General features: G+C 44.5%; 1 protein-coding gene across 3 annotated transcripts in view; it reads right to left on the reverse strand.

The window, feature by feature from the left end:
• Window positions 1-25,589, reverse strand: part of LOC139264732 (zinc finger and BTB domain-containing protein 47-like) — a 229,795-nt gene that overhangs the window by 141,377 nt on the left and 62,829 nt on the right. The window contains exon 1 of one of the 3 annotated variants that reach the window (XM_070881731.1): window positions 25,313-25,395. The exons of the other annotated variants lie outside the window; for them this stretch is intronic. Within the exon in view, the coding sequence (XP_070737832.1) occupies window positions 25,313-25,318 (6 nt within the window). The 5' untranslated portion in view covers window positions 25,319-25,395. Of the gene's footprint in view, window positions 1-25,312; window positions 25,396-25,589 lie in introns of those variants that run through there. 3 annotated transcript variants of the gene reach the window in all.

Raw genomic sequence — 25,589 nt, forward strand, 5'->3', positions numbered from 1 at the left:
GGTGCAGGTTCGAAGGGCCGAATAGCCTACCCCTGCACCTATTTTCTATGTTTCTATGTAAGGCAGTACCATGTACCTCCAGAAACACAGACCACCATCCTCCCGAGTGTTTCCATCCCTCGCCATTCCAGAGGCAAAAGTGCCACTTGGGTTTTTTCTGGCCATGAGTGAGCTGAGCTCACACCGACAGGCCAGCAAAACAGCTTCAGTGTTGATGTGCAGGATTGTGCGGGCCAGCAAGTCGGGCCACATTCAGACCATCAACATCCCTACTGCATCAACGGGTTATTGACATTACTGCGAGACCACCAAATCCCTAGGTTTGTATTTTGTGTAAAATTTATGTTATTCTTGCAGACAGTGCATATAGATTGGAGATTTTTCATTAAGTCCTCTACTGAGTCCAGAAGCTGCATCAGTGCAGAACTTTATTTTATCAGAATAGCAGACCAGCCTGCACCCCAAGACAGGAAAGGATTAAATGAAAGAATTTTAACTTGTATAGTGCCTCCACTTGTTCTCGGGACAACCCAAAGGCAACAACTTTGTGTGGAATTTAGTCAAAGTTATGTTCTCTCTCAATTTCAGATCCTACGCCAGAAACTTGCCAAAGCAAATAGATTTCCACCACACTACGTGGTTTATGGGCAAGAATGGTAACTTACAGTTTGGCTGGAAAAACATAAAGAGCCAGGTACCAGAGAATGTTGTGTGAAACTTATATATGGGGGGGGGGGGGTCAGGTCAGTGGGGGAAGCTGAAAATTGGGATGCTAGATAATGAAACAAATGGACTGCGGGCACCTTGGCAAGTTTGGTCTGGTCCACTCGGACATGCCCTTTCCCTGGTTTTAAGGAGCTAGGAGCTAAATTAAAAAGTAGGACCTCAAAAGTAGTAATCTCGGGATTGCTACCAGTGCCACGTGCTAGTCAGAGTAGGAATCGCAGGATAGCTCAGATGAATACGTGGCTTGAGCAATGGTGCAGCAGGGAGGGATTCAAATTCCTGGGGCATTGGAACCGGTTCTGGGGAGGTGGGACCAGTACAATCCGGACGGTCTGCACCTGGGCAGAAGCGGAACCAATATCCTCGGGGGAGTGTTTGCTAGTGCTGTTGGGGAGGAGTTAAACTAATATGGCAGGGGGATGGGAACCAATGCAGGGAGATAGAGGGAAACAAACAGGAGGCAAAAGCAAAAGACAGAAAGGAGATGAGGAAAAGTGGAGGGCAGAGAAACCCAAGGCAAAGAACAAAAAGGGCCATTGTACAGCAAAATTCTAAAAGGACAGAGGGTGTTAAAAAAACAAGCCTAAAGGCTTTGTGTCTTAATGCAAGGAGTATCCGCAATAAGGTGGATGAATTAACTGTGCAAATAGATGTTAACAAATATGATGTGATTGGGATTACGGAGACGTGGCTCCAGGATGATCAGGGCTGGGAACTTAACATCCAGGGGTATTCAACATTCAGGAAGGATAGAATAAAAGGAAAAGGAGGTGGGGTAGCATTGCTGGTTAAGGAGGAGATTAAGGCAATAGTTAGGAAGGACATTAGCTTGGATGATGTGGAATCTATATGGGTAGAGCTACAGAACACCAAAGGACAAAAAACGTTCGTGAGAGTTGTGTACAGACCTCCAAACAGTAGTAGTGATGTTCGGGAGGGCATCAAACAGGAAATTAAGGGTGCATGCAATAAAGGTGCAGCAGTTATAATGGGCGACTTTAATATGCACATAGATTGGGCTAACCAAACTGGAAGCAATATGGTGGAGGAGGATTTCCTGGAGTGCATAAGGAACCAACTAGGGGGGAGGCCATCTTAGACTGGGTGTTATGTAATGAGAGAGGATTAATTAGCAATCTCGTTGTGCGAGGCCCCTTGGGGAGGAGTGACCATAATATGGTGGAATTCTGCATTAGGATGGAGAATGAAACAGTTAATTCAGAGACCATGGTCCAGAACTTAAAGGCGGCTAACTTTGAAGGTATGAGGCGTGAATTGGCTGGGATGGATTGGCGAATGATACTTAAGGGGTTGACTGTGGATGGGCAATGGCAGACATTTAGAGACCGCATGGATGAAGTACAACAATTGTACATTCCTGTCTGGCATAAAAATAAAAAAGGGAAAGTGGCTCAACCGTGGCTATCAAGGGAAATCAGGGATAGTATTAAAGCCAAGGAAGTGGCATACAAATTGGCCAGAAATAGCAGCGAACCTGGGGACTGGGAGAAATTTAGAACTCAGCAGAGGAGGACAAAGGGTTTGATTAGGGCAGGGAAAATGGAGTATGAGAAGAAGCTTGCAGGAAACATTAAGACGGATTGCAAAACTTTCTATAGATATGTAAAGAGAAAAAGGTTAGTAAAGACAAACGTGGGTCCCCTGCAGTCAGAATCAGGGGAGGTCATAACGGGGAACAAAGAAATGGCGGACCAATTGAACAAGTACTTTGGTTCGGTATTCACGAAGGAGGACACAAACAACCTTCCGGTTATAAAAGGGGTCGGGGGGTCTAGTAAGGAGGAAGAACTGAGGGAAATCCTTATTAGTCGGGAAATTGTGTTGGGGAAATTGATGGGATTTAAGGCCGATAAATCCCCAGGGCCTGATGGACTGCATCCCAGAGTACTTAAGGAGGTGGCCTTGGAAATAGTGGATGCATTGACAGTCATTTTCCAACATTCCATTGACTCGATCAGTTCCTATAGAGTGGAGGGTAGCCAATGTAACCCCACTTTTTAAAAAAGGAGGGAGAGAGAAAACAGGGAATTATAGACCAGTCAGCCTGACATCGGTAGTGGGTAAAATGATGGAATCAATTATTAAGGATGTCATAGCAGTGCATTTGGAAAGAGGTGACATGATAGGTCCAAGTCAGCATGGATTTGTGAAAGGGAAATCATGCTTGACAAATCTTCTGGAATTTTTTGAGGATTTTCCAGTAGAGTGGACAAGGGAGAACCAGTTGATGTGGTATATTTGGACTTTCAGAAGGCATTCGACAAGGTCCCACACAAGAGATTGATGTGCAAAGTTAGAGCACATGGGATTGGGGGTAGTGTGCTGACATGGATTGAGAACTGGTTGTCAGACAGGAAGCAAAGAGTTGGAGTAAATGGGTACTTTTCAGAATGGCAGGCAGTGACTAGTGGGGTACCGCAAGGTTCTGTGCTGGGGCCCCAGCTGTTTACACTGTACATTAATGATTTAGATGAGGGGATTAAATGTAGTATCTCCAAATTTGCGGATGACACTAAGTTGGGTGGCAGTGTGAGCTGCGAGGAGGATGCTGTGAGGCTGCAGAGCGACTTGGATAGGTTAGATGAGTGGGCAAATGCATGGCAGATGAAGTATAATGTGGATAAATGTGAGGTTATCCACTTTGGTGGTAAAAACAGAGAGACAGACTATTATCTGAATGGTGACAGATTAGGAAAAGGGGAGGTGCAAAGAGACCTGGGTGTCGTGGTACATCAGTCATTGAAGGTTGGCATGCAGGTGCAGCAGGCGGTTAAGAAAGCAAATGGCATGTTGGCCTTCATAGCAAGGGGATTTGAGTACAGGGGCAGGGAGGTGTTGCTACAGTTGTACAGGGCATTGGTGAGGCCACACCTGGAGTATTGTGTACAGTTTTGGTCTCCTAACCTGAGGAAGGACATTCTTGCTATTGAGGGAGTGCAGCGAAGGTTCACCAGACTGATTCCCGGGATGGCGGGACTGACCTATCAAGAAAGACTGGATCAACTGGGCTTGTATTCACTGGAGTTCAGAAGAATGAGAGGGGACCTCATAGAAACATTTAAAATTCTGACAGGGTTAGACAAGTTAGATGCAGGAAGAATGTTCCCAATGTTGGGGAAGTCCAGAACCAGAGGTCACAGTCTAAGGATAAGGGGTAAGCCATTTAGGACCGAGATGCGGAGGAACTTCTTCACCCAGAGAGTGGTGAACCTGTGGAATTCTCTACCACAGAAAGTTGTTGAGGCCAATTCACTAAATATATTCAAAAAGGAGTTAGATGAGGTCCTTACTACTAGGGGGATCAAGGGGTATGGCGAGAAAGCAGGAATGGGGTACTGAAGTTGCATGTTCAGCCATGAACTCACTGAATGGCGGTGCAGGCTAGAAGGGCCGAATGGTCTACTCCTGCACCTATTTTCTATGTTTCTATGTTTCAACGAACATCTCCAAGTTTCTCAAGAGATATACAAACAAGTACTCCAATCAAACCTCTGGGTTCTTGCTAAAGTTCAGGGCTAGAAGAATCAAGGACCTGGGCGGGAAGACTGAAAAGCGGACAAGGAACGAATCGATCCCTTGCACAGCTGCAGTTTCCAGCTTCCCACCCCCAACCCCCCAAAAGGGAACAAGAATCTGAAGCAATGCCCCTATTAATGTGTTCAAAAATTGCACATTGGGAACAATTCCACAAATAGGCAGACTCCATTCACTCACGATGATCAAGCCAGAGGTCGCAAGATTTGTCAATAGGTTTAATTGCCATGTTGGTGCCAAAACATCATAGGAAACAGGTAACTTCAAGGCTGCATGCAAATGTTCTGCCTATATATATTTTTGGTGATACTGCCAATCAGGTTTCAAATTGCTGCCACCACTGACAGACCAGTGACTACCATTAACTACTTCAACCTAATTATTTATGAAGCTCAAAATACTCTCTCCAGACACAAAGAAAAAGACTTGCATTTCTACAGCGCCTTTCACGACCACTGGTCGTCCCAAAGCGCTTTACAGCCAATGACGTACTTTTGCAGTGTAGTCAGTGTTGTAATGTGGAAAACCCGGCAACCAATTTGCGCACAGCAAGCTCCCACAAACAGCAATGTGATAATGACCAGACTATCTGTTTCGGTCAAGTTGACAGAGGGATAAATATTGGCCAGGACACCAGGGATAACTCCCTTGATCTTCTTCGAAATAGTGCCATGGGATCTTTTACATCCACTTGAGGGAGCAGACAGGGCCTCGGTTTAACGTCTCATCCAAAAGACGGCACCTCCGACAGTGCAGCACTCTTCCATTATTGCACTGGAGTGTCAGCCTAGATTTATGTGCACAAATCTCGAGTGGGATTTGAACCCACAACCCTCTGACTCAGAGACAAGGGTACTACCCACTGAGCCACAGCTGACACAACCCAAGTCAGAAAGGCAAAAATCCACATGCTGACAGGGAGCAGGGCATTTTTCACAGGATAAAAACTTCATACATCCACTTCATTAAAAAAGACACCTACAGTATAGCTGGATGAAAACTTTACACGTCCACCATTACACCTTTACTGAAATCCTATTAACACTCCGGATCACAAATACAGATAGATTGCAAACCACTGTTCCTCATTAGTCAGTTTATCCCACACATTTGGAAATTAAACTCGCAGGTAAATCTTTAATTGCAACTGAAATGGCACACGGGTGGTCTCAGAGAAAAACAACTTTTCCCCCCAAGTCACTATCAAAAAAAATTGTACGCGACATATAATCCAATAAATACGTAGTCAAGGAGTTTACAGGTGTGCATTGGGACACGTATTGATGAGTTTCAGAATGTCGACTGAACAAGGAACAAGATTTCACAGATGATAGCAACTTGGGCAAACAGTTCAAACAGTCAAGTGGCATCTATTTTGCAAAAAGTACCCGTTTCAAAAACTCCAAAGTATCTTTGAAGTTTTACATTCACAGACACCCTCTCCCCAACCAAATGGCAAGCAACAACTTTCAGTCGCAAAGCAGCATTAAAAACAAACATGATGTGCCCCCCGCCTTTCCTCCAGAAACCTCTGCTTGAATGCAAGCAGCTAACCTGTGCTGGTGAACAGGTTAAGGTGTGTGGGTGGCTAGAGGAAATACTCAGACATACCTGTTCTCGGGTAGTCTGCAAACAAGAGAGGAAAACAGTGACAGCCTTTTCAAAAAAAATAAAAAGGTGGCTGTGGTTTGCGAAGTAAAGGTCATCTCCCAACCTCAAACTAAATTCTATAAAACCAATATTTTTCAATAGACAAAAATATACATAATGTAGGCGTGTGGCTTCGTCTGGGTTTAAGCTTCATCTCTACTTTTATCATGTCACAACACTGGGTTCGAAAACATTTTGCAAGTTAGGTTATCCCTTCCATTTCACACAATAAGGCACCACTGAAACTATCCAATATAATTCCCTTCTGAATTTCATTACACACATTCCTTGGTAAAATGTTTTAAAATTAGGAAGCCTCGCACTTTCAAACAAAAGTCTCACCGTTCAATCCTTTCGTGGATCATGTGCTATAACACCCCCTCCTCATTCCCCCACCTCCCATAAAAGCACAACAGATTACATTCTGAACTAAATGTAATCTCACTCGTTAGGTTGGGTTTTTATATAATACTGTATGAAAGAAACAAAGTTAACGTTTCGGGTAGATGACCCTTCGTCAGAACATCGATCTGAAGCGTTGACTCGGTTTCTCTCCACAGATGCTGCCTGACCCGCTGAGATCCAAGCATTCTCTGTTTTTATTTCCGATTCCAGCATCCGCAGTATTTTGCTTTTGTGCTAGGTTTTTAATCTTGCCTATGTGAGGAAAATAAAGGCAGATAACTTGCCCGACATGCAGAGCGATCCCATGGACACTGACATTATCTGCCTTTACCCTACGCTCAAGTACCAAGCCACCACCCTCCCCACCAACATGGTTTATACACAATTTCAGAATGGGAAGTTTGCATGTAAAGCCAGGAAAAACTTAAGAGGATGGGGCGGGGTGAAAACAGGCAGCGCTTATTTGACTCGGATGCAACCAAAATAATTGCACACTATTTGCGATTCTAAATTTGGATCAACTTGTCACAACGAAGATTTCCAGCAGGATTTAGAAACTCCAAAAATAAATTAGAATGGAGGACACGACCGTGGACTGAAACACTGAGCCCTCCCACGCGTGTGCGTATAATAGTCTGCAGAGGCATTTCTGTAATACCAAAACCATGACAACCGCACACAGGTGTGGACAATGATTTCATTTGTTCAGATATTCAACTAAAAAGTTTGAGAAATGACAAACATCAATAAAATGCCAATGAACACAATACTCTGCATATCAGCATAGAACCCTACGAGCATGAAAACTCACCCAATTGGACAGCACATCAGCCAATAATACAAGCCATGTCCTCAGTCTCATACAAAAGCAAAATACTGCGGATGCTGGAATCTGGAATAAAAGCAGAAAATGCTAGAAATCTCAGCGGGTCAGGCAGCATCTGTGGCAAGAAACAGAGTTAACATTTCGGGTCAACGACCCGATTTCCTTCCTTTTAGGTGTCAAGGATCGTAAACTTCAACTCCTCTTGGACACCAACATCCCTCCGGAACCATCTTTTTCCCACCCTTCCCTCTGATCCCATCCCTTCTTCCAATCTCACCCCCTGCCATGTTTTCACTATCACCTCTAACCTTCCCCTCTCTGACCCCGAACGATCAGTCCTCAGCAAAGACCTGAGCTTCAACTCCTTACCCCCACCTCAATGAATTTCGAGCTCGGCACGATGCGGAGCTCTTTTTCCGCCGCCTTCGCCTCCATGACCACTTCTTCAGCCAGGAGTCTTCCCCCGGCACAGCTGACCCTTGCTCCTGTTTTCAGAATTCTCGCTCTACCTGGACCCCTCCCCTCTGGCCTTTTACCCTCTCTAGACCTCTTCATTGCAAATTGCTGACAGGACATCGGCCATCTCAATTTCGCTGCTCCCCTCACTCACTCCAACCCTACCTCCCTCTGAACTTTCAGCATTCTGCACAATCAGATCCAACCCCAACCGTATCAAACCTACTGACAATGGTGGCGCTGTAGTTGTTTGGCGCACTCTCTCTACCTTGCAGAGGCTGATCGGCAACTCTCTGACACCTCCTCCGACCTCCCCCTGGACAATGACCCCACTACTGAACTTAAAACCATCAGTTCCCAGACTGTCACTGACCTCATCTCCTCTGGAGATCTTCCCTCCACAGCCACCAACCTCATAGTTCCCCAACCCTGCACAGCCCGCCTTCCCAAGATCCACAAACAGGACTGCCCCGGTAGACCCATCATTTCAGCCTGTTCTTGCCCCACGGAACTTATTTCTTCCTATCTCGATTCTATTTTTTCGCCCCTTGTCCACTCTCTTCCCACCTACATCTGCGACTTCTCCGACGTCCTCCGTCACTAACAGTTTCCAGTTTCCCGGCTGCAACCATCTCCTTTTCACCATGGATGTCCAATCCCTCTACACTTCCATCCCCCACCAGGATGGTCTGAGGGCGCTCCGCTTCTTCCTCGAGCAGAGGCCCAACCAGTCCCCATCCCCCACCACCTGGCTGAACTTGTTCTCACATGGAACAACTTCTTCTTTAACTCCACTCACTTCCTCCAAATTAAAGGTGTTGCTATGGGAAGCCACTTGGGTCCTAGCTATGCCTGCCTTTTCGTGGGATATGTGGAACATTCTTTGTTGGAGTCCGACTCGGGTTCCCTCCCTCACCTCTTTTTCTGGTACATTGATGACCGTATCGGTGCAGTTTCCTGCTCTCGCCCTGAACTTAAAAATTTCATTCACTTTGCATCCAATTTCCACCCTTCCTTCACCTTCACATGGTCCATCTCCGACTCTTCCCTTCCTCGACTTCTCCATCTCCATCTCCATCTCTGGGAGTAGGCTTTTGATCAGTATCTACTATAAGCCCACTGACTCCCACAACTACCTGGACTACACTTCCTCCCACCCCGCATCCTGTAAAGACTCCATTCCATTCTCCCAGTTTCTCCATCTCCGTTGTATCTGCTCGGACGACGCCACCTGTCACACTAGTGCCTCTGACACTTTTTCCTTTTTCATCAATAGAGGATTCCCCTCTGCTATGGTTAACATGGCCCTCGACCATGTCCGATCTATTCCCCGCACCTCTGCTCTCACCCCTTCCCCTCCCTCTCAGAACCACAAAAGGGTTCCCCTCGTCCTCACCTTATCACCCCACCAGCCTCCACATTCAATGGATCATCCTCTGCCATTTCTGCCACCTCCAGTGTGATCCCCACCACCAATCACATCTTCCCCTCCCCTCTCAGCATTCTGAAGGGACCGCTCCCTCCGCGACACCCTGGTCCATTCCACAGTCACCCCAGCACCCCCTCCCCTTCCTACGGCACCTTTCTGTGCAAGCGCAGAAGATGCAACACCTGCCCTTTTAGCTCCTTCCTTTACTATTCACGGCCCCAAATACTCCTCCCAGGTGAAACAGTGATTTACTTCTTTCAATTTAGGATACTGTATCCGCTGCTCACAATGTGGTCTCCTCTACATTGGGAGACCAAGTGTAGACTGGGTGACCGCTTTGCGGAACACCTTTTTGTTCAGTCCGCAAGTGTGACCCTGCGCTTTCATTCTGACCTCTCTGTCCTCGGTCTCCTACACTGCTCCAACGAAGCTCAACGTAAGCTCGAGGAACAGCACTGTATCTTTCATTTAGGCACTTTACAGCCTTCTGGACTTGAGTTCAACAATTTCAGAGTGTAGCCGCTGCCAATCTTTGGCTCCCTCCCCACCGCCCCCTCCCTACCCCCAGAACCTGTTTGTTTCGTATTTCTTTTTTTCTCCTTGTCTCTAATGGCAGCTGGTCATTATCCCACCATTCACACCCTATCTTGACTAATGTTTTTCTAACTCCTGGTATTACCATTTGAATTTGGGCCATCATCCCTTTAGTCTCTCTAATCTCTCCTGTCTTCCACAGACCTTCCCTTTTATTCTTTCTTCCCTTTCAGTGCTCGTTAAGAATGTGTTCCTTCTGAACACTCTCCAGTCAGACGAAGGGTCATTGACCCGAAACTTTAACTCTGCTTTCTCTCCACAGATGCTGCCTGACCTGCTGTGATTTCCAGCATTGGTCTTATTCCAGGTTTCACAGATCAAATAGGCCATCTTAAATCAGGTTGTTAACCTACTTCCAGCTTTGCTTCCCATGTACAATTTTCATTCCAATGTGGTTCGATGCTAAATTAGGAGCAGATTAAAGTATCCGACTACAAAACGTACTGGAATGCTCCTTGAACTGGTACAATTATAAACTAGATATTCAAGTTCCTCTCCAATCGACTGCGGATTATTTGGCAATGAGAAAAGTGTCACAAATCCTCCTCTGCGAGCTGCAATGCAAATGAACTACGTGAAACGAAGGAATAGCTGCCATCCACAAAATCCTGCAAACAGTGCAAAATTGAAACTAAATTACCATTGGGCCACAAGATTCAGCTTACTGCCTAGGAATCACGGGCAGGTACCCATTATTATATCACCTGATTCTTTCGATTCGATATGCCTTCCAGCAAGCGCGCCCGGGAATCCACGTTTACTACATGATCATTTAGTGAACACATGAACCAAGTGTAGCGTCTCAGATACACGCAGCACATTTTTTTCTCTCTCTCAGAAGTATGCCCCAACACCCTTATTGGTTCAGTCTTGTAGCCGAGGCAGTTGTTTGCACAGCTGTGCTGCCAAGTAGTTCCATTCATCTCGGCAAGATTGATTAGTGGCTGGGACATCAATTTATTTCCTATTTGGAAACATTATTTCTAAGTACGTGCCACACCGGTGCCTTGTTATCCTGTACGAAAGATTCCCATCAAACATCTGTATCTGTAAACATTCAATTTTTTCCCCTCTTTCGTCAATTTTCTCTCTTTACCCCCCTTTCTACATTTGACGACATTTTCATGAAAGCCCTCTGTTACATCGCTCAAGTAGCTGTTATTTATAAATGAGCCTGCATAACTAATGCAGGCAGGCTAAGCATCTCTGGAGGAAATCACAACCAGGCCCAATTCTGTACCGGCCACAGCGTAGACAGATGTGCATAGTCAGCAGAGTCGCTCTGTAACAACGAGGAGCAGGAATCTGGGGGGAAAAAGACGACACCTGGGGCACTCAAGATCTGCACAAAATGAGTTTAAACTTGAGACCTTTCAACACCTAAAATATCTCAGTAATAGTGACTATACCTCCAAAACATGAGAGAGACTGGACTCTCTGAAAACCCAATTTCAGCCTAATATCACCTGTATTGCTTACGGATATTAACTCAATTTCATATAATACTGCACTCCGACATCCAAAAAGTGTCCCGGGTACAATTCACTGCCGGTCAGAGTCTAGGTTGAAAGAAAGACTTGCATTTATATAATGCCTATCCTCAGGACATCCCAGGACGCTTTACAGCCAAATAAAATACTTCTGAAATGTAGTCATTGTAACATGGGAAACGCAGCAGCCATGTTACGACGCCTACAAGACCAGATAAGTTGTTTTGGTGATGTTGATATAAATATTGGCCAGGACACCAGAGAGAACTCCCCTGTTCTTCTTCAAAGTAGTGCTGTGGGGTCTTTTATATCTACCCGAGAGGGCAGAGGGCCTCTCAGTTTAACGTATCATCCGAAAGACAGCACTCCCTCAGCACTGCACTGGTAGCGTCAATCTAGATGTGTGTGTCTGGAGTGGGACTTGAACCCACAACCTTCTGACTCAGAGGCGAGAGTACTGAGACAAAGCTGACAGTGGTGGCTTCAGTTATGAGCGCTAAAAATGAAATTTTGACTAAATTTTACACCATTTTATCTCCGTAGTATAATACATTCTGCCCCTTCCATTCTCCTGGGAATCTTGTCCACCTTCTATTTACATCGCTCACAGCAATGTTTTTCTTTACGTATTTCTCATTTTCACCTGGTTTTTTTTCTGCGGGGGAAGAAAGAGACTGACATAGAATTACAACACGGAAAGAGGCCATTTAGCTCTACCAAGCAATATTGGTGATTGTATTCCATACAAGCAATAGTCCCTATCCCTGTGCCTGCCCTGCTCCCAAATCCTTATGCTCAACCTAGCTAACTTAATCTTGAGTGTAGACATAGTACACTCCACAGCCTCACGGCAAGGTGTTTAAAAAAAAAAATGTTGCTGCTATCTGTCCTAAATCTCTTGCACTTAATATTTTTATGTCCTCGTGTTCTAGACCAGTCAACCACTGAAAATAGCCTGTTTCTATCTAAACTGTCCCAACCCACCATGATTTTAAACACTTCTATCAAATCACCCCATAATATTCTCGGACAAAAATAATCAACTTTTCCAAGTCTTTCTTTGTATTTTTATTTCCTCATACCAGGAAATTTTAAATCCTATAATTCTAACAGTTTCTTGCAGCACCTTCAGTTTTATACAGGCAGTTTTAGCCTGGGTAAGAATGACGATTATTCAGATTCTCACCAACTGCATAACCCAGCAACCACAGAAGAGAATTGATTACAACGCCAAGGCTAGAGTACAATTCTTTCACCAATACGTGGCAGCAGCTGTTTTGTGACAGCGATCTCACCACGGTAGCACCGGAATCGGACAGACATTTCACTTTCGCTTCAAAATGTTACCCTCTCTCACGGCGCACTACGCACGTGGAAGCCCATGGGTATAATAAGTTTATATTTATCATAGAATCATGGAAATTTACAGCATGGAAGGAAGCCATTTCGGCCCATCGTGTCCGTGCCGGCCAACAAGAGGCTATTCAGCCTAATCCCACTTTCCAGCTCTTGGTCTGTAGCCTTGTAGTTTACGGCACTTCAGGTGCATATCCAAGTATTTTTTAAACATGGTGAGGGTTTCTGCCTCTACCACCCTTTCAGGCAGTGAGTTTCAGATCCCCACCACCCTCTGGGTGAAGAAATTTCCCTTCAAATCCCCTCTAAACCTTCTACCAATTACTTTAAATTTATGCCCCCTGGATGTTGGCCCCTCTGCTAAGGGAAATAGGCCCTTTGTATCCACTATATCTAGGCCCCTCATAATTTTATACACCTCAAATGAGGTTTCCCCTCAGCCTCCTCTTTTCCAAGGAAAACAAACCCAGCCTATCCCATTTCCACTGGCTAAGCACAACCCTCCTCTGTCCAGAGCTTTTACCACGAACAGCAAAATAATTTTAGGTTTGCCGACCTTATTTAAAATCAATTAGTGGTTCACAGAAAACAGGGACCATTAACTTCACGGAAAGGTATATTAAAAAACACACAAGGGAGGGGGTTGGGGGTTAGGTAAAGTTTTCCAATTGGCAGTCATTAATTAAGAGATATTGCAATTTAAAACTTCATGAGCTGCAGTAACACAATCAATAAACAAGATAAAGTGAAATCTCTCTCCTTTTATCTTAATCTCAATTTTTTTTTGGGGGGGGGGGGGCGGGGGTGTGGCTGTTGGTGTTTTTGCCAAATAAAAAAAAACCCAAGAGGTTAACTGATAACACCAGGTAGCCTGTTTGGAGGCTGTGCCGTTTAGCTGGTCTAATCAATTAGCTCTTTGAAAGTGAAGACAGAATTTCAGCAGTATTGCTTCTGGCTACTTGTCAATTGCCAGCACAGCGGAACCCATTCAAGATGAAGCCAAAGGAGGTCAAATCATTTTTAACACCAGGAACTCGCCACATGCTCCACAGCCACAATTGCCCCATGCGGCAGGTCCCCAGATGCAGATTTTAAAATATCCAAAAATCAGTCTGCTGGTTCAATAACTACTTAAATGGCAGCACTTCTAACAGTTGATTTTGGGGGGGGGGGGGAGGGGGGTTGTGAAAGGCTACATAATAAATGCAACACAAAAACAAACAGTTAAGCCACATCCTTTCAAAACCAAGGCCAACCTTTAGAGAAATAGAGGTCGCTTTAAGACCAAATCTGGGCCATCTTCCCTATACTGTCGCACCTCGATGATTTAAGTCACCACTCGCCATAGGCATGTTTCCAACAGCCAGGGGGGAGGAGGAAGATCCGCAGAGATTTGGAGAGAGTTAACTTTTATTCTCAGTTTACCAAACACTAACCATTGCTTTTATAATGGTTAGGTGAACACAGTAAGGCGTGGATTCTGTACATTAAATACACTGCGCAGCATTGCAAGTATAAGTTTGTATTCAAAATACTCAGACTACAGGCCAAAACTAATCCAAGTTTTGTGGCAAAGGAAGGAAACAGGATGTGCACGGGACATGCGTGTACTGTACGGCCCTTCTACAGGCACATCTATTTTCCCTGCTGCACAGCAACCTATTTTCTGGCCTTTGGCAATGCTGCTGTAAACCCAGCTTCTGTGAAGCAAGTTCTGGTTCAGTTCTCCCCTTCTTCACACCTCCCCCCCCCCCCATCCGCCTCTCCAAACTCAGAAAAAAGATCCATCTTCTGCTCCTCACCTCTTCTCTTCACCCAGAGATGTGACTGAGTTACAATCAGGAACTTTCTAAAAACAGGAACCATGGCCATGATGCGTGTGGAACATTTCTGCGAGCAGGCTAACAGCCAAGTTGGTCCCTGTATCCAACGCCAAGGGATTCAGAGAAGACAGGCAGCACTACTCATTTGAGGTTGTGCCAGAAATCTGCAGGTACTCAATGTACCAAAGAGAAGGTCTGTGGAAAGGGTTAAACACTTGAGAAAGTCCACTTGCAGGTTAGGTCATTAAAGGTTAAATCCCACTTAAGATAAATATTCTCTCTGGCAAAGAACAAACTGATCTTTTACGGGTTGAATTGCATTGGCATTATATGGCAAGATAAACTTACAATAGACAGAACAAGGGCAGTGCTGTCTCGCAGCATTATTGCCAGCAATGAATCAATCCACTTGTGATGCAGCCAGTGAACTTTCTGATCCGATGGCGAGCAATGCATCAATGGAACCGTTTGGAAAGGTATACAGCAGTATGGAAATTAAATATTTAAAATAAATTGCATGAGTAGGTTAAGGAGACACTGTCTCAGCTGTGACTCTGTGCTAACACTCCTGCCTCGGAGTCAGAAAGTCATGGCTTCAGGCCCCACTCTAGGTGCTTGAGCATATAATCCAGGCCGACGCTTCAGTGCAGTACTGGGGGAGCACTGCACTGTCGGAAGTGCTGTCTTTCGGATAAGATATTATACCAAGGTCCCGTTTGCCCTCTCGGGTGGATGCAAGAAGAGCATGGGAGTTCTCCCTGGTTTCATCAATTAAAACCAGCGTCATTGAAATATATTAGCCCGGAATTTGCGGTTGTAATGACAGCAAAAGCCATCATTACGGTGTAAAACTGAAAGCAACTTCTGGCGTCAGCACATGCAGTTAAATGTGGAAATCCGGAAGCTGTTGTCAGAGATACCTTGCTCCTCCACAAGGTGCGCTGTTGTAGTCTACACAGATGCAATCAAAACAGAATCATTGATTTGACGTGTATTTCAACTTTTTACACACTATTCTTCTTTGACAGCACCTCCCAAAACCGCAACCTCTACCACTTAGAAAGACAAGGGCAGCAGACACATGGGAACACCATCACATCTACAGTTTCCCTCAAAGTCACACATCATCCTGACTTGAAAATATATCGCCGCTCCTTCATCTTCGCTGGGTCAAAATCCTGGAACTCCCTACTTAACAGCACTGTGGGAGTACCTTCACAGACTGCAGCGGTTCAAGAATGTGGCTCATCAACACTTTCTCGAGGACAATTAGGGATGAGCAATAAATGCTGGCCTTTCAAGCGATGTCCACATCTCGCGAATGAATTAAAGCCTTGTTGAAAGGAGGTGTAACCGTGTTTGTAGCAGCATACCAAGTCATGATTACTGCTGGACAACCTCGCTGGCCCTGAAAAACTAATTTTATAATTCACAGATTTTTTTTAAATAGTTTAAAAATGTGTTTATAGTATTTCAGCTTCTACCTTAATCCCATATGTATGTCCTCATCTTTATTTCGCTTTCTGTTAAAATGATGAAAGTGTGAATGATAATCCATGCTTTTTACTTCCTGGTTTTCTGTCTGAAAATTCTTCAATTTCATTGGCTGCTCAGCCTGCTTGATGATATCACTATTCCTGGATGCCACAGATCCCCTATAGATGGCGCGAGATTGAAAGTCAGGTCGGAATAGGGGAAATCGATGCCACAGAGCCCACTAAATCTTTGTAGGGCAGCTTTCTTCGAGGTCAGCGGCGAGCGTAATTCCTTTGCTGCTGACCACAAATTGTAAGCCAATATTTGGTAATCATCACATTGCTGTTTGTGGGAGCTTGCTGTGCGCATATCAGCTGCCACATTTCCTACAGGACAACAGTGACTACACTTCAAAACTACTGCAATGGCAGCAAAGTGCTTTGGGACGTCCTGATTTATTTGATTAAGCTGCACATAGAATAGTTGACAGATTGTGCATTACAAAATTCAGATGAGGGAGCAGCTAAACATCCCCTGACCTTGAGATCAGCTAGCTCCATTTACTAAAAGCACCCACAAATTCTAACGCTGAATTGTACATTTTTAAACCAGATGTGATTTTCAGGCTGTAATCTCTCATATGCATTGGTGTTTGGTGTGGTGTTGCAGTTCGTAGATTAGTGTATTTAAAAAAAAACATGCTAATTTTAATGCTCTTGTGGTAAAAGGGTTGACCACGTGTCATATGCGCATACATCTTTGTGAATGCTTTAGTTAAATGTGGATTCTATAAATGCAAGTTTTTTGTTTGTTTAATAAATTCAGGAGGGAGATCTTAAAGCACTTCTTCACACAGGAAATGCTTCAAGGTCACCCTCAACACCTCCTTGAAAAAGTGCAACATCCCCACCGACACCTGGGAATCCGTGGACCAAGACTGCTCAAAGAGAAGCAGAATCCGGGAAGGCGCTAAACACCTAGAGTCTCTTTGCCGGGAGCACGCCGAAGCCAAGCACAAACAGCGGAAGGAGCACACGACAACATAAGCACCCCACCCACCCGTCCCTTCAACCACCATCTGCCCCACCTGTGGCAGAGACTGTGGGTCTGGCATTGGACTCATCAGTCACCTGAGAACATTAGTGGGACTGCCTAAGGAGAAGAGAAATTGATATATTTAATGGAATTCCATATGCAGTATTTGAGGCAAAAACCCTGAAATCATGTAATAACCAACTGGGTGCTACAATGGGAAAAACCGTAAGGTCTTTCTGGGTGGATGAACTAAGATGGATCAAGTGGCCATCCTAATTTTTAAATATCTCGTGCTCGTGGCAGGGGAGGGGGACTGTCGGAGAAAAAACAATCTAGCTGTTCGGAATCAAAATGGAGATTTCCTGTGAACCCACAGCAGTGACGACCTAAATACCTTCAATATGAGTTGATGAACATCACACTTCTGTCAGTTGACCACAGGAATCCACATTTAACTAAAGCATTCACAAAGATGTATGCGCATATGACACGTGGTCAACCCTTTTACCACAAGAGCATTAAAATTAGCATTTTTTTTTTAAATACACTAATCTACGAACTGCAACACCACACCAAACACCAATGCATATGAGAGATTACAGCCTGAAAATCACATCTGGTTTAAAAATGTACAATTCAGCGTTAGAATTTGTGGGTGCTTTTAGTCAACAATAAATGGAGCTAGCTGATCTCAAGGTCAGGGGATGTTTAGCTGCTCCCTCATCTGAATTTTGTAATGCACAATCTGTCAACTATTATATGTGCAGCTTAATCAAATAAATTGTTCACCCCTGTGCTTCCTGACCTACATTGGCTCTCAGACTGGTAATGTCTTGATTTTAAATTCCTCATCCAAGTTTTCAAATCCCCATCTTTGTAACCTCCTCGAAACCTATAACCCCACCCCCGAGATCTCTGCGCTCCTCCAATTCTGGCCTCTTGCGCATCCCCGATTTTAATCGCTCCATCATTGGTGACCATGCGGTCAGCTGCTTAGGCCCCAAGCTCTGGCATTCCCCAAGCTCTGGCATTCCCTCCCTAAACCGCTCCGCCTCGCTCACCTCCTTTAAGACGCTCCTTAAAACCTAACTCTTTGACCAAGCTGTTGGTCAGCTGCCCCAATCTTTGTATGATAAATTTTGGTTGATAACATTACTGTGAAGCGCCCTGGGACGTTTTACAACCTTAAAAAGTGCCATATAAATGCAATTTTTAATAGAACATCCAAAGTATATTTTTGAAAATGTCGTTTCCGAACTTCACCCTCATTTCTGGCCTCCATTAAGATGACAACTTGCGCCGGGGGTAATGTCACCGGCGGTCCCATTACATAAGAAATAGAAACAGGAGTAGGCCGTATGTCCCCTCTAGCCTGCTCTGCCATTCAATAAGATCATGGCTGAACTGATCATGGACTCAGCTCCACTTCCCCGCCCGCTCTCCATAACCCCTTATCGTTTAAGAAACTGTCTATTTCTGTCTTAAATTTGATCAATGTCCTAGCTTCCACAGCTCTCGAAGGCAGCGAATTCCACAGATTTACAATCCTCGGGGAAGAAATTTCTCCTCGTCTTAGAATAAGGGGCCACCCATTTAAAACTAAGATCATGCCCTCTAGTTCTAGTCTCCATCAATGGAAACATCCTCTCTGCATCCACCTTGTCAAGCCCCCTCATAAACATATACGTTTCAATACGATCACCTCTCATTCTTCTGAATTCCAATGAGTAGAGGTCCAACCTACTCAACCTTTCCTCATAAGTCAACCCCCTCATCCCCAGAATCAACCTAGTGAACCTTCTCTGAACTTCCTCCAAAGCAAGTATATCCTTTCGTAAATATGGAAACCAAAACTGCATGCAGTATTCCAGGCGTGGCCTCACCAATACCTTATATAGCTGCAGCAAGACTTCCCTGCTTTTATACTTCATCCCTTTGCAATAAAGGCCAAGACATCATTGGCCTTCCTGATCACTTGCTGTACCTGCATACTATCCTTTTGTGTTTCATGCACAAGTACCCCCAGGTCCCGCTGTACTGCAGCACTTTGCAATCTTTCACCATTTAAATAATAACTTGCTCTTTGATTTTTTTTCTGCCAAAGTGCATGACCTCACACTTTCCAACATTATACTCCATCTGACAAATCTTTGGCCATTCACTTAGCCTATCTATGTCCTTTTGCAGATTTTGTGTGTCCTTCTCACACATTGCTTTTCCTCCATCTTTGTATTGTCAGCAAACTTGGCTACGTTACACTCAGTCACTTCTGCCAAGTTGTTAATATAGGTTGTAAATAGTTGGGGTCCCAGCACTGATTCCTGCGGCACCACACTAGTTACTGGTTGCAAACCAGAAAATGAACTATTTATCCCAACTCTCTGTTCTCTGTTAGTTAGCCAATCCTCTATCCATGCTAATATATTACCCCCAACCCCGTGAACTTTTATCTTGTGCAGTAATCTTTTATGTGGCACCTTGTCAAATGCCTTCTGGAAGTCCAAATACACTACATCCACTGGTTCCCCTTTATCCACCCTGTTCGTTACATCCTCAAAGAACTCCAGCAAATTTGTCAAAGATGACTTCCCCTTCATAAATCCATGCCGACTCTGCCTGACCAAATTTTGCTTTCCAAATGTCCTGCTACTGCTGCTTTAATAATGGACTCCAACATTTTCCCAACCACAGATGTTAGGCTAACTGGTCTATAATTTCCTGCTTTTTGTCTGCCTCCTTTTTTTAAAAAAAATAGGGACGTTACATTTGCAGTTTTCCAAACTGCTGGGACCTCCCCAGAATCCAGGGAATTTTGGTAAATTACAACCAATGCATCCACAATCCCTGCCGCTACTTCTCTTAAGACCCTAGGATGCAAGCCATCAGGTCCAGGGGATTTATCTGCCGTTAGTCTCATTATCTTACTAAGTACCACCTCATTAGTGATTGTGATTGTGTTAAGTTCCTCCCCCACTATAGCCCGTTGACTATCCACTGTTGGAATATTGCCTCCTCCATTTGTATGGATCACTACCACACCATGTGGTGCAACTGCACACCCAGCAATTGGAGGAGGAGTGATATTTGAGAATGAATAGCATTGTTTGGGAGGGGGGGGGGGGGGGGGTGTTTGTGAGCAAAGCTTTATAATGTGATCTGAACCTATCCACATACTGTACATGTTCAACTCCTAATGACAAATCTACAAGAAAATCAAAATATTAGAACATGGTATAAACAGAATACATGGCAAGACTATAGACCACCAGTGGCGCTGAGCACAGATCACTCACCTCAGACTAAAATCACTCACTTTCCCAACTCAGGAGCCACAAAGAGTATTGGGTGGGGGGGGGAGGGGAGGGGGGGGGGGGAGAGAAGAGTGAGAGTACACAGGGGAAGGGAAGAGTGTGTATGTATGAATTAAAACACAAGAAAGTGAAATAGTGAAAAGAAAAAAATGTCAATCTGTTCATGTTAGCATTTGGATTGTTTCTGTTGTTTTTGTTTTGATTGCTATGCAGAGAAACCCATACTTAAAAAAATATCCTGCTAGGAAATGTGTGCAGAATAATCCACTTCAGGCTATTGCAGGCATGTGCCAGAAAAGGTCATGCCGCTGAATGCATAGGAATTTACTCACTAAACTCCAGGCAGCGAGGAGAGAAAACACAGGAGAAAGCAGGAGCTGAGCACACACACTTTATGCATACAAGCCTCATCAGGTTCCAATTTTGTAATGCACCGTCTCGCTGCTGCTTTAGCAACCAGCTTTTCACACACCGCATTGCAACCATGTTTATTCGGCAAGAGTCGGATTAATAGCAAGTCATTCAGCGACAGTTTACCCAGCTTCTACAATGGCTCGGAAAGTCTGCCCAGTTAATAGTCGAGTGGTTGAATCCTGTAACCTTCCAGGTCTGCAATCGGTGAACTGTGCTGACTGAGCCAATGCTGGGAGAAGGGACGAGTATGGCGAGGACAATTGGCCTCGGCCCCCTTTCAGCAGAGGGGATTTAAACACAAAAATGGTTCACCTTAACTACCCTTCGTGGGCAGAATAGCAAGAGCATGAAAACAAAATACACGACATAAAAGGTTTTGTCAAGGAGCAACTGTGCTTTTGAAAAATGTCTCTCTCTGAAAAGGAATTGTGCGCACAGTAGTTGGAAACCTACGCTTTTTTCATCAACTGGGGGGCCCTAACTTTCCTAAAAATAAAAGTACATCAGGCAAGTGCAGTAAAAAAAAATCTGGAGCTGGGCCATAAGGAGTGGCCCAGGCTACTTGCAAATAATGAAAGCAATACTGACTCGATGAGAATTCTCAGGCAGCAACTCAAAAAACCTAGAGGAAGTAATAAGCAAGACTGAACACCGGGGAAATGAATGCAAAAACTGCTGAGCAAATGTAAACTTCTGATGTGTCTTTGGCATGTGGGGGGAGTGAAACACTGGACAACACCACAGAAGGAGCCAGCAGCATTAAACAAATCAAAACAGATGATCAAAGCTTGGACCATGCAGGTTTACAAAAAGGTAGACTTGCAATTATATAGTGCCTTTGATGGCCACCGGATGTCTCAAAGTACTTTACAGCCAATTAAGTACTTTTGGTGTGTAGTCACTGTTGCAATGTGGGAAACGCAGCAGCCAACTTGCGCACAGCAAGCTCCCACAAATAACAATGCAATAATGACCAGGTAATCTGTTTTTGATATGTTGATTGAGGGATAAATATTGGCCAGGACACCAGGGAAAACTCCCCTGCTCTTCTTCGAAATAGTGCCATGGGATCTTTTACGTCCACCTGAGAGGGCAGACAGGGCCTCGGTTTAACGTATAATCCAAAAGACAGAGCACTGCAGAGGAAGCCATTCAGCCCGTGACCAACCTGGCTCTTTGCTAGAATAATCACTAGGTAATGCTGTCACCCAGCACACCCCCAGTGATAAACATCTACCTCTGCTTCAAATGTTTAACCAGTCTCTTTGCGTTAGGCTCCACACTGAGGGACTGGCTTCCCCCTTTGCAGGTCTACGAACACGCTAGTGCACTTCGCACCACAGGAAGGATATATTGGCCTTGGAAGGGGGAGCAGCTCAGATTCACCAGAATGATAGCGGGGCTTAAAGGATTAATTTATGCTGACAAATATATTCCCTTGAATATTGAAGTTTGAAGAGTGATCTAATTGAGGCGTTTAAAATGATAAAAGGATTAGTAAGGATAAAGGAGGAACTATTTCCTCTGCCGAGGGACTCCAGAGAGAGTATAATCTTAAAATGAGTGAAATTAGGAAGCACTTCTTCAATTGACCCAGAATCCTGAGATTGAGCTTCCCAGATTTCTAGAGATCGACATATTTTTGTTCGATAAGGCTATCAAGAGATATGGAGCAAAGATGGGTAAAATGGGACTGAAGCACAGATCAGCCATGATTTAATTGAATGACGGAGGGGCAGCATGGTTTCCTCTTGCTCTGATGTTCTAAGAGCCAGTTCCCATGTTTCTAACCGCACAGAAACTGGGCCCATATATTCAGAGGACGGCCCAGTGGACCAGTAATGGACTATAAAAGTCAACAGAGTGATATACAGAAGTTGCTGTCCAGATACCAGAAGGAAATAAAAGGGCAACATTAAAGCTCACGAGTGAGATATTGGGAGAGAGGCCGATTGTTGAATCCGAGACATGCTCTCTACTAATCTGAGTGTATACATTATTGATTTTATTTTTAAAAAGTAACATTTTAAATTTCCACTGTTCAATGGTTAAACTCTCACTCAATTTTCACATTCCACAGTAGAGGCCAGCAACTGACTTTAAAAGTTGAAGGGGAGGGCAGGGAAGGAGGCGAGAAAGAGGAAATCTTGCCAAAATTTTAAATCAAAAACTACAGCAACAAGTTTCCTTCCCCCCACCACCTCCCCCCCGCCCCCCCCCCCCTCTGGCTGCCATGTCATCCTTCTGAACCCTACCACGCCTTGACTGCACTTTTTAAAATTTATTTTTTTAAATAAGGTTTATCTCTACCTCCCACATTGCTCCCCACCGACAAAAATTTCCCAACCACCCCTTTCCACATTTTAAAGAATACATCATATATAAATAAAAATAATTAAGTCAAATGTACAACGCAGAGAAAACAGACAAGCAATTAGTAATATAAATATTTGTCAATATTACTGCAACCTTCTTTACCTTTTCTACATACTTCAACAATCAGGAAATGTATGCTGTCAAATTCAGCTAACGTCACTTTTTTTTTTTAAATGCACCAAAAATTTAAATTTAATCACAATGTTCCCCACAGAACTAATTTTAAGCAAAACATGCTAGCAGTTTTGGGTTGGGTGAAATAATCCAACATTTACATGACATTTAGTAAAATTTAAGGAAAAGAAGAATACATCGCACTTCAACAAGGCACCATCAAGGGTGGAAAAATTAAAATATGCACATTTTTTTCTTTAAAATGCAGAATTGTGTCATTGTAAAATTATATTGGACAATATTTCACATTATCTCTGGATGATATACTGCACAAGAACTACCTCTCCCTTGATAATATATTATACAAGAACAATCTCTCTCTGGATAATATATTGTACCAGGACAATTTTTCTCTGGATAATATACCGTCATAGGCAGTCCCTCGAAATCGAGGAAGACTTGCTTCCACTCCTGAAGTGCGTGCTTTGGTGGCTGAACAGTCTAATACGAGAACCACAGTCTCGTCACAGGTAGGACAGATAGTCATTGAGGGAAGGGATGGGTGGGACTGGTTTACCACACACTCTTTCCGCTGCCAGCGCTTGATTTCTGCATGCTCTTGGCATTGAGACTCGAAGTGCTCAACGCCCTCCTGGATGCACTTTCTCCACTTAGGGCGGTCTTTGGCCAGGGACTCCCAAGTGTCAGTGGTGATGTCGCACTTCATCTGGGAGGCTTTGAGGGTGTCTTTGTAATGTTTCCGCTGCCCACCTTTGGCTCGTTTGCCATGAAGAAGCTCCGCATAGAGCACTTGCTTTTGGAATCTCGTGTCTGGCATGTGAACTGTGTCGCCTGCCCAGCAGAGCTGATCGAGTGTGGTCAGTGCTTCAATGCTGGGGATGTTAGCCTGGACGAGGACGCTGATGTTGGTGCGCTTGTCCTCCCAGGGGATTTGTAGGATCTTGCGGAGACATTGTTGGTGATATCTCTCTCTCCCTGGATAATATATTGTACCAGGACAATCTTTCTCTGGATAATATATTGCATATTAATCTCTTGGGATAGTAACAATCTCTGGATAATTTATTGTACAAGAATATCTCTGGATAATATATTGCACATGATATCTCTGGATAATATATTGCACATGATATCTCTGGATAATATATTGTACATTAATATCTTAATATACTGTATATTGATATCTCTGGATAATATATTGCACATGAACTATGTCTCTGGATAATATATTGTACATTAATATCTCAATATATTGCATATGAACAATACCTCTGGATAATATATTGCACATGAACAATACCTCTGAATATACTGCACATGAACAATATCTCTGGATAATATATTGCACATGAACAATATATCTGGATAATATGTTGCATATTAATCTCTGGATAATATATTGCACATGAACAATATCTCTGGATAATATGTTGCATATTAATCTCTGGATAATATATTGCACATGAACAATATCTCTGGATAATATGTTGCATATTAATCTCTGGATAATATATTGCACATGAACAATATCTCTGGATAATATGTTGCATATTAATCTCTGGGTAATATATTGCACATGAACAATATCTCTGGATAATATGTTGCATATTAATCTCTGGATAATATATTGCACATGAACAATATCTCTGGATAATATGTTGCATATTAATCTCTGGATAATATATTGCACATGAACAATATCTCTGGATAATATGTTGCATATTAATCTCTGGGTAATATATTGCACATGAACAATCTCTCTGGATAATAATATGTTGCATATTAATCTCTGGATAATATGTTGCACATGAACCTCTGTTTTCTCTCGCTGGAGAGGAGAGTGTGCACATTCTCCACACCAAATCTTTCGCAACAAGTCTGCGCTCCAAGTGCAGTCAGCATCTGCTGACACCGACTCCCCGGGACACAGGCAAGCACAGCCCTGAGTGAGGCCCAGCCCCGAGCCCCGGGCCGGAGTCCGGACTCCGGGCCTCCCTTCCCAGCAGCAGCAGCCCGACAGCAACCCGCCGCGCCTCCCATCGGCACGGCGGCCACCGGGGTACCTGAGCCCGGAGGCTGCCGATCTCCCCGCAGCGGCCTACCAGCTTCCCCCCGGTGAGGCGGCACCGCAGCGGCGGGCTGACCGATCGACCGGCCGGCGGAGGAGGGCATCCCGGCCGAAGAAAGGGTTAATTTAAACGCAGCGCAGCCAATGCCGCCAGCCCCCAACCCCCGGGGGTCTTCATTATCCTTACCCACATAACTCGGCTCTGGCGACCGGAGCGGCGCCTCGGCTCGGCTCGGCTCACCCAGCCCGCTTGGACCGGCGGAGCCCCGTTTAACCATTCACTGTCCCCGAGGCCTGTCACTCAGAGCCCGCGGGGGCGGGGCCTACAGGCGGACAGCCACCGGGAGGGGGGGTCTGGCAATTGGAGATAGCGAGACCCCTATCTCCCGACCAATATCACCGGGAGGGGGTGTGGCAATTGGAGATAGCGAGACCCCTATCTCCCGACCAATATCACCGGGAGG

The sequence above is a fragment of the Pristiophorus japonicus genome, chromosome 5, assembly GCF_044704955.1.
Source record: "Pristiophorus japonicus isolate sPriJap1 chromosome 5, sPriJap1.hap1, whole genome shotgun sequence".
NCBI lineage: Eukaryota > Metazoa > Chordata > Chondrichthyes > Pristiophoridae > Pristiophorus > Pristiophorus japonicus.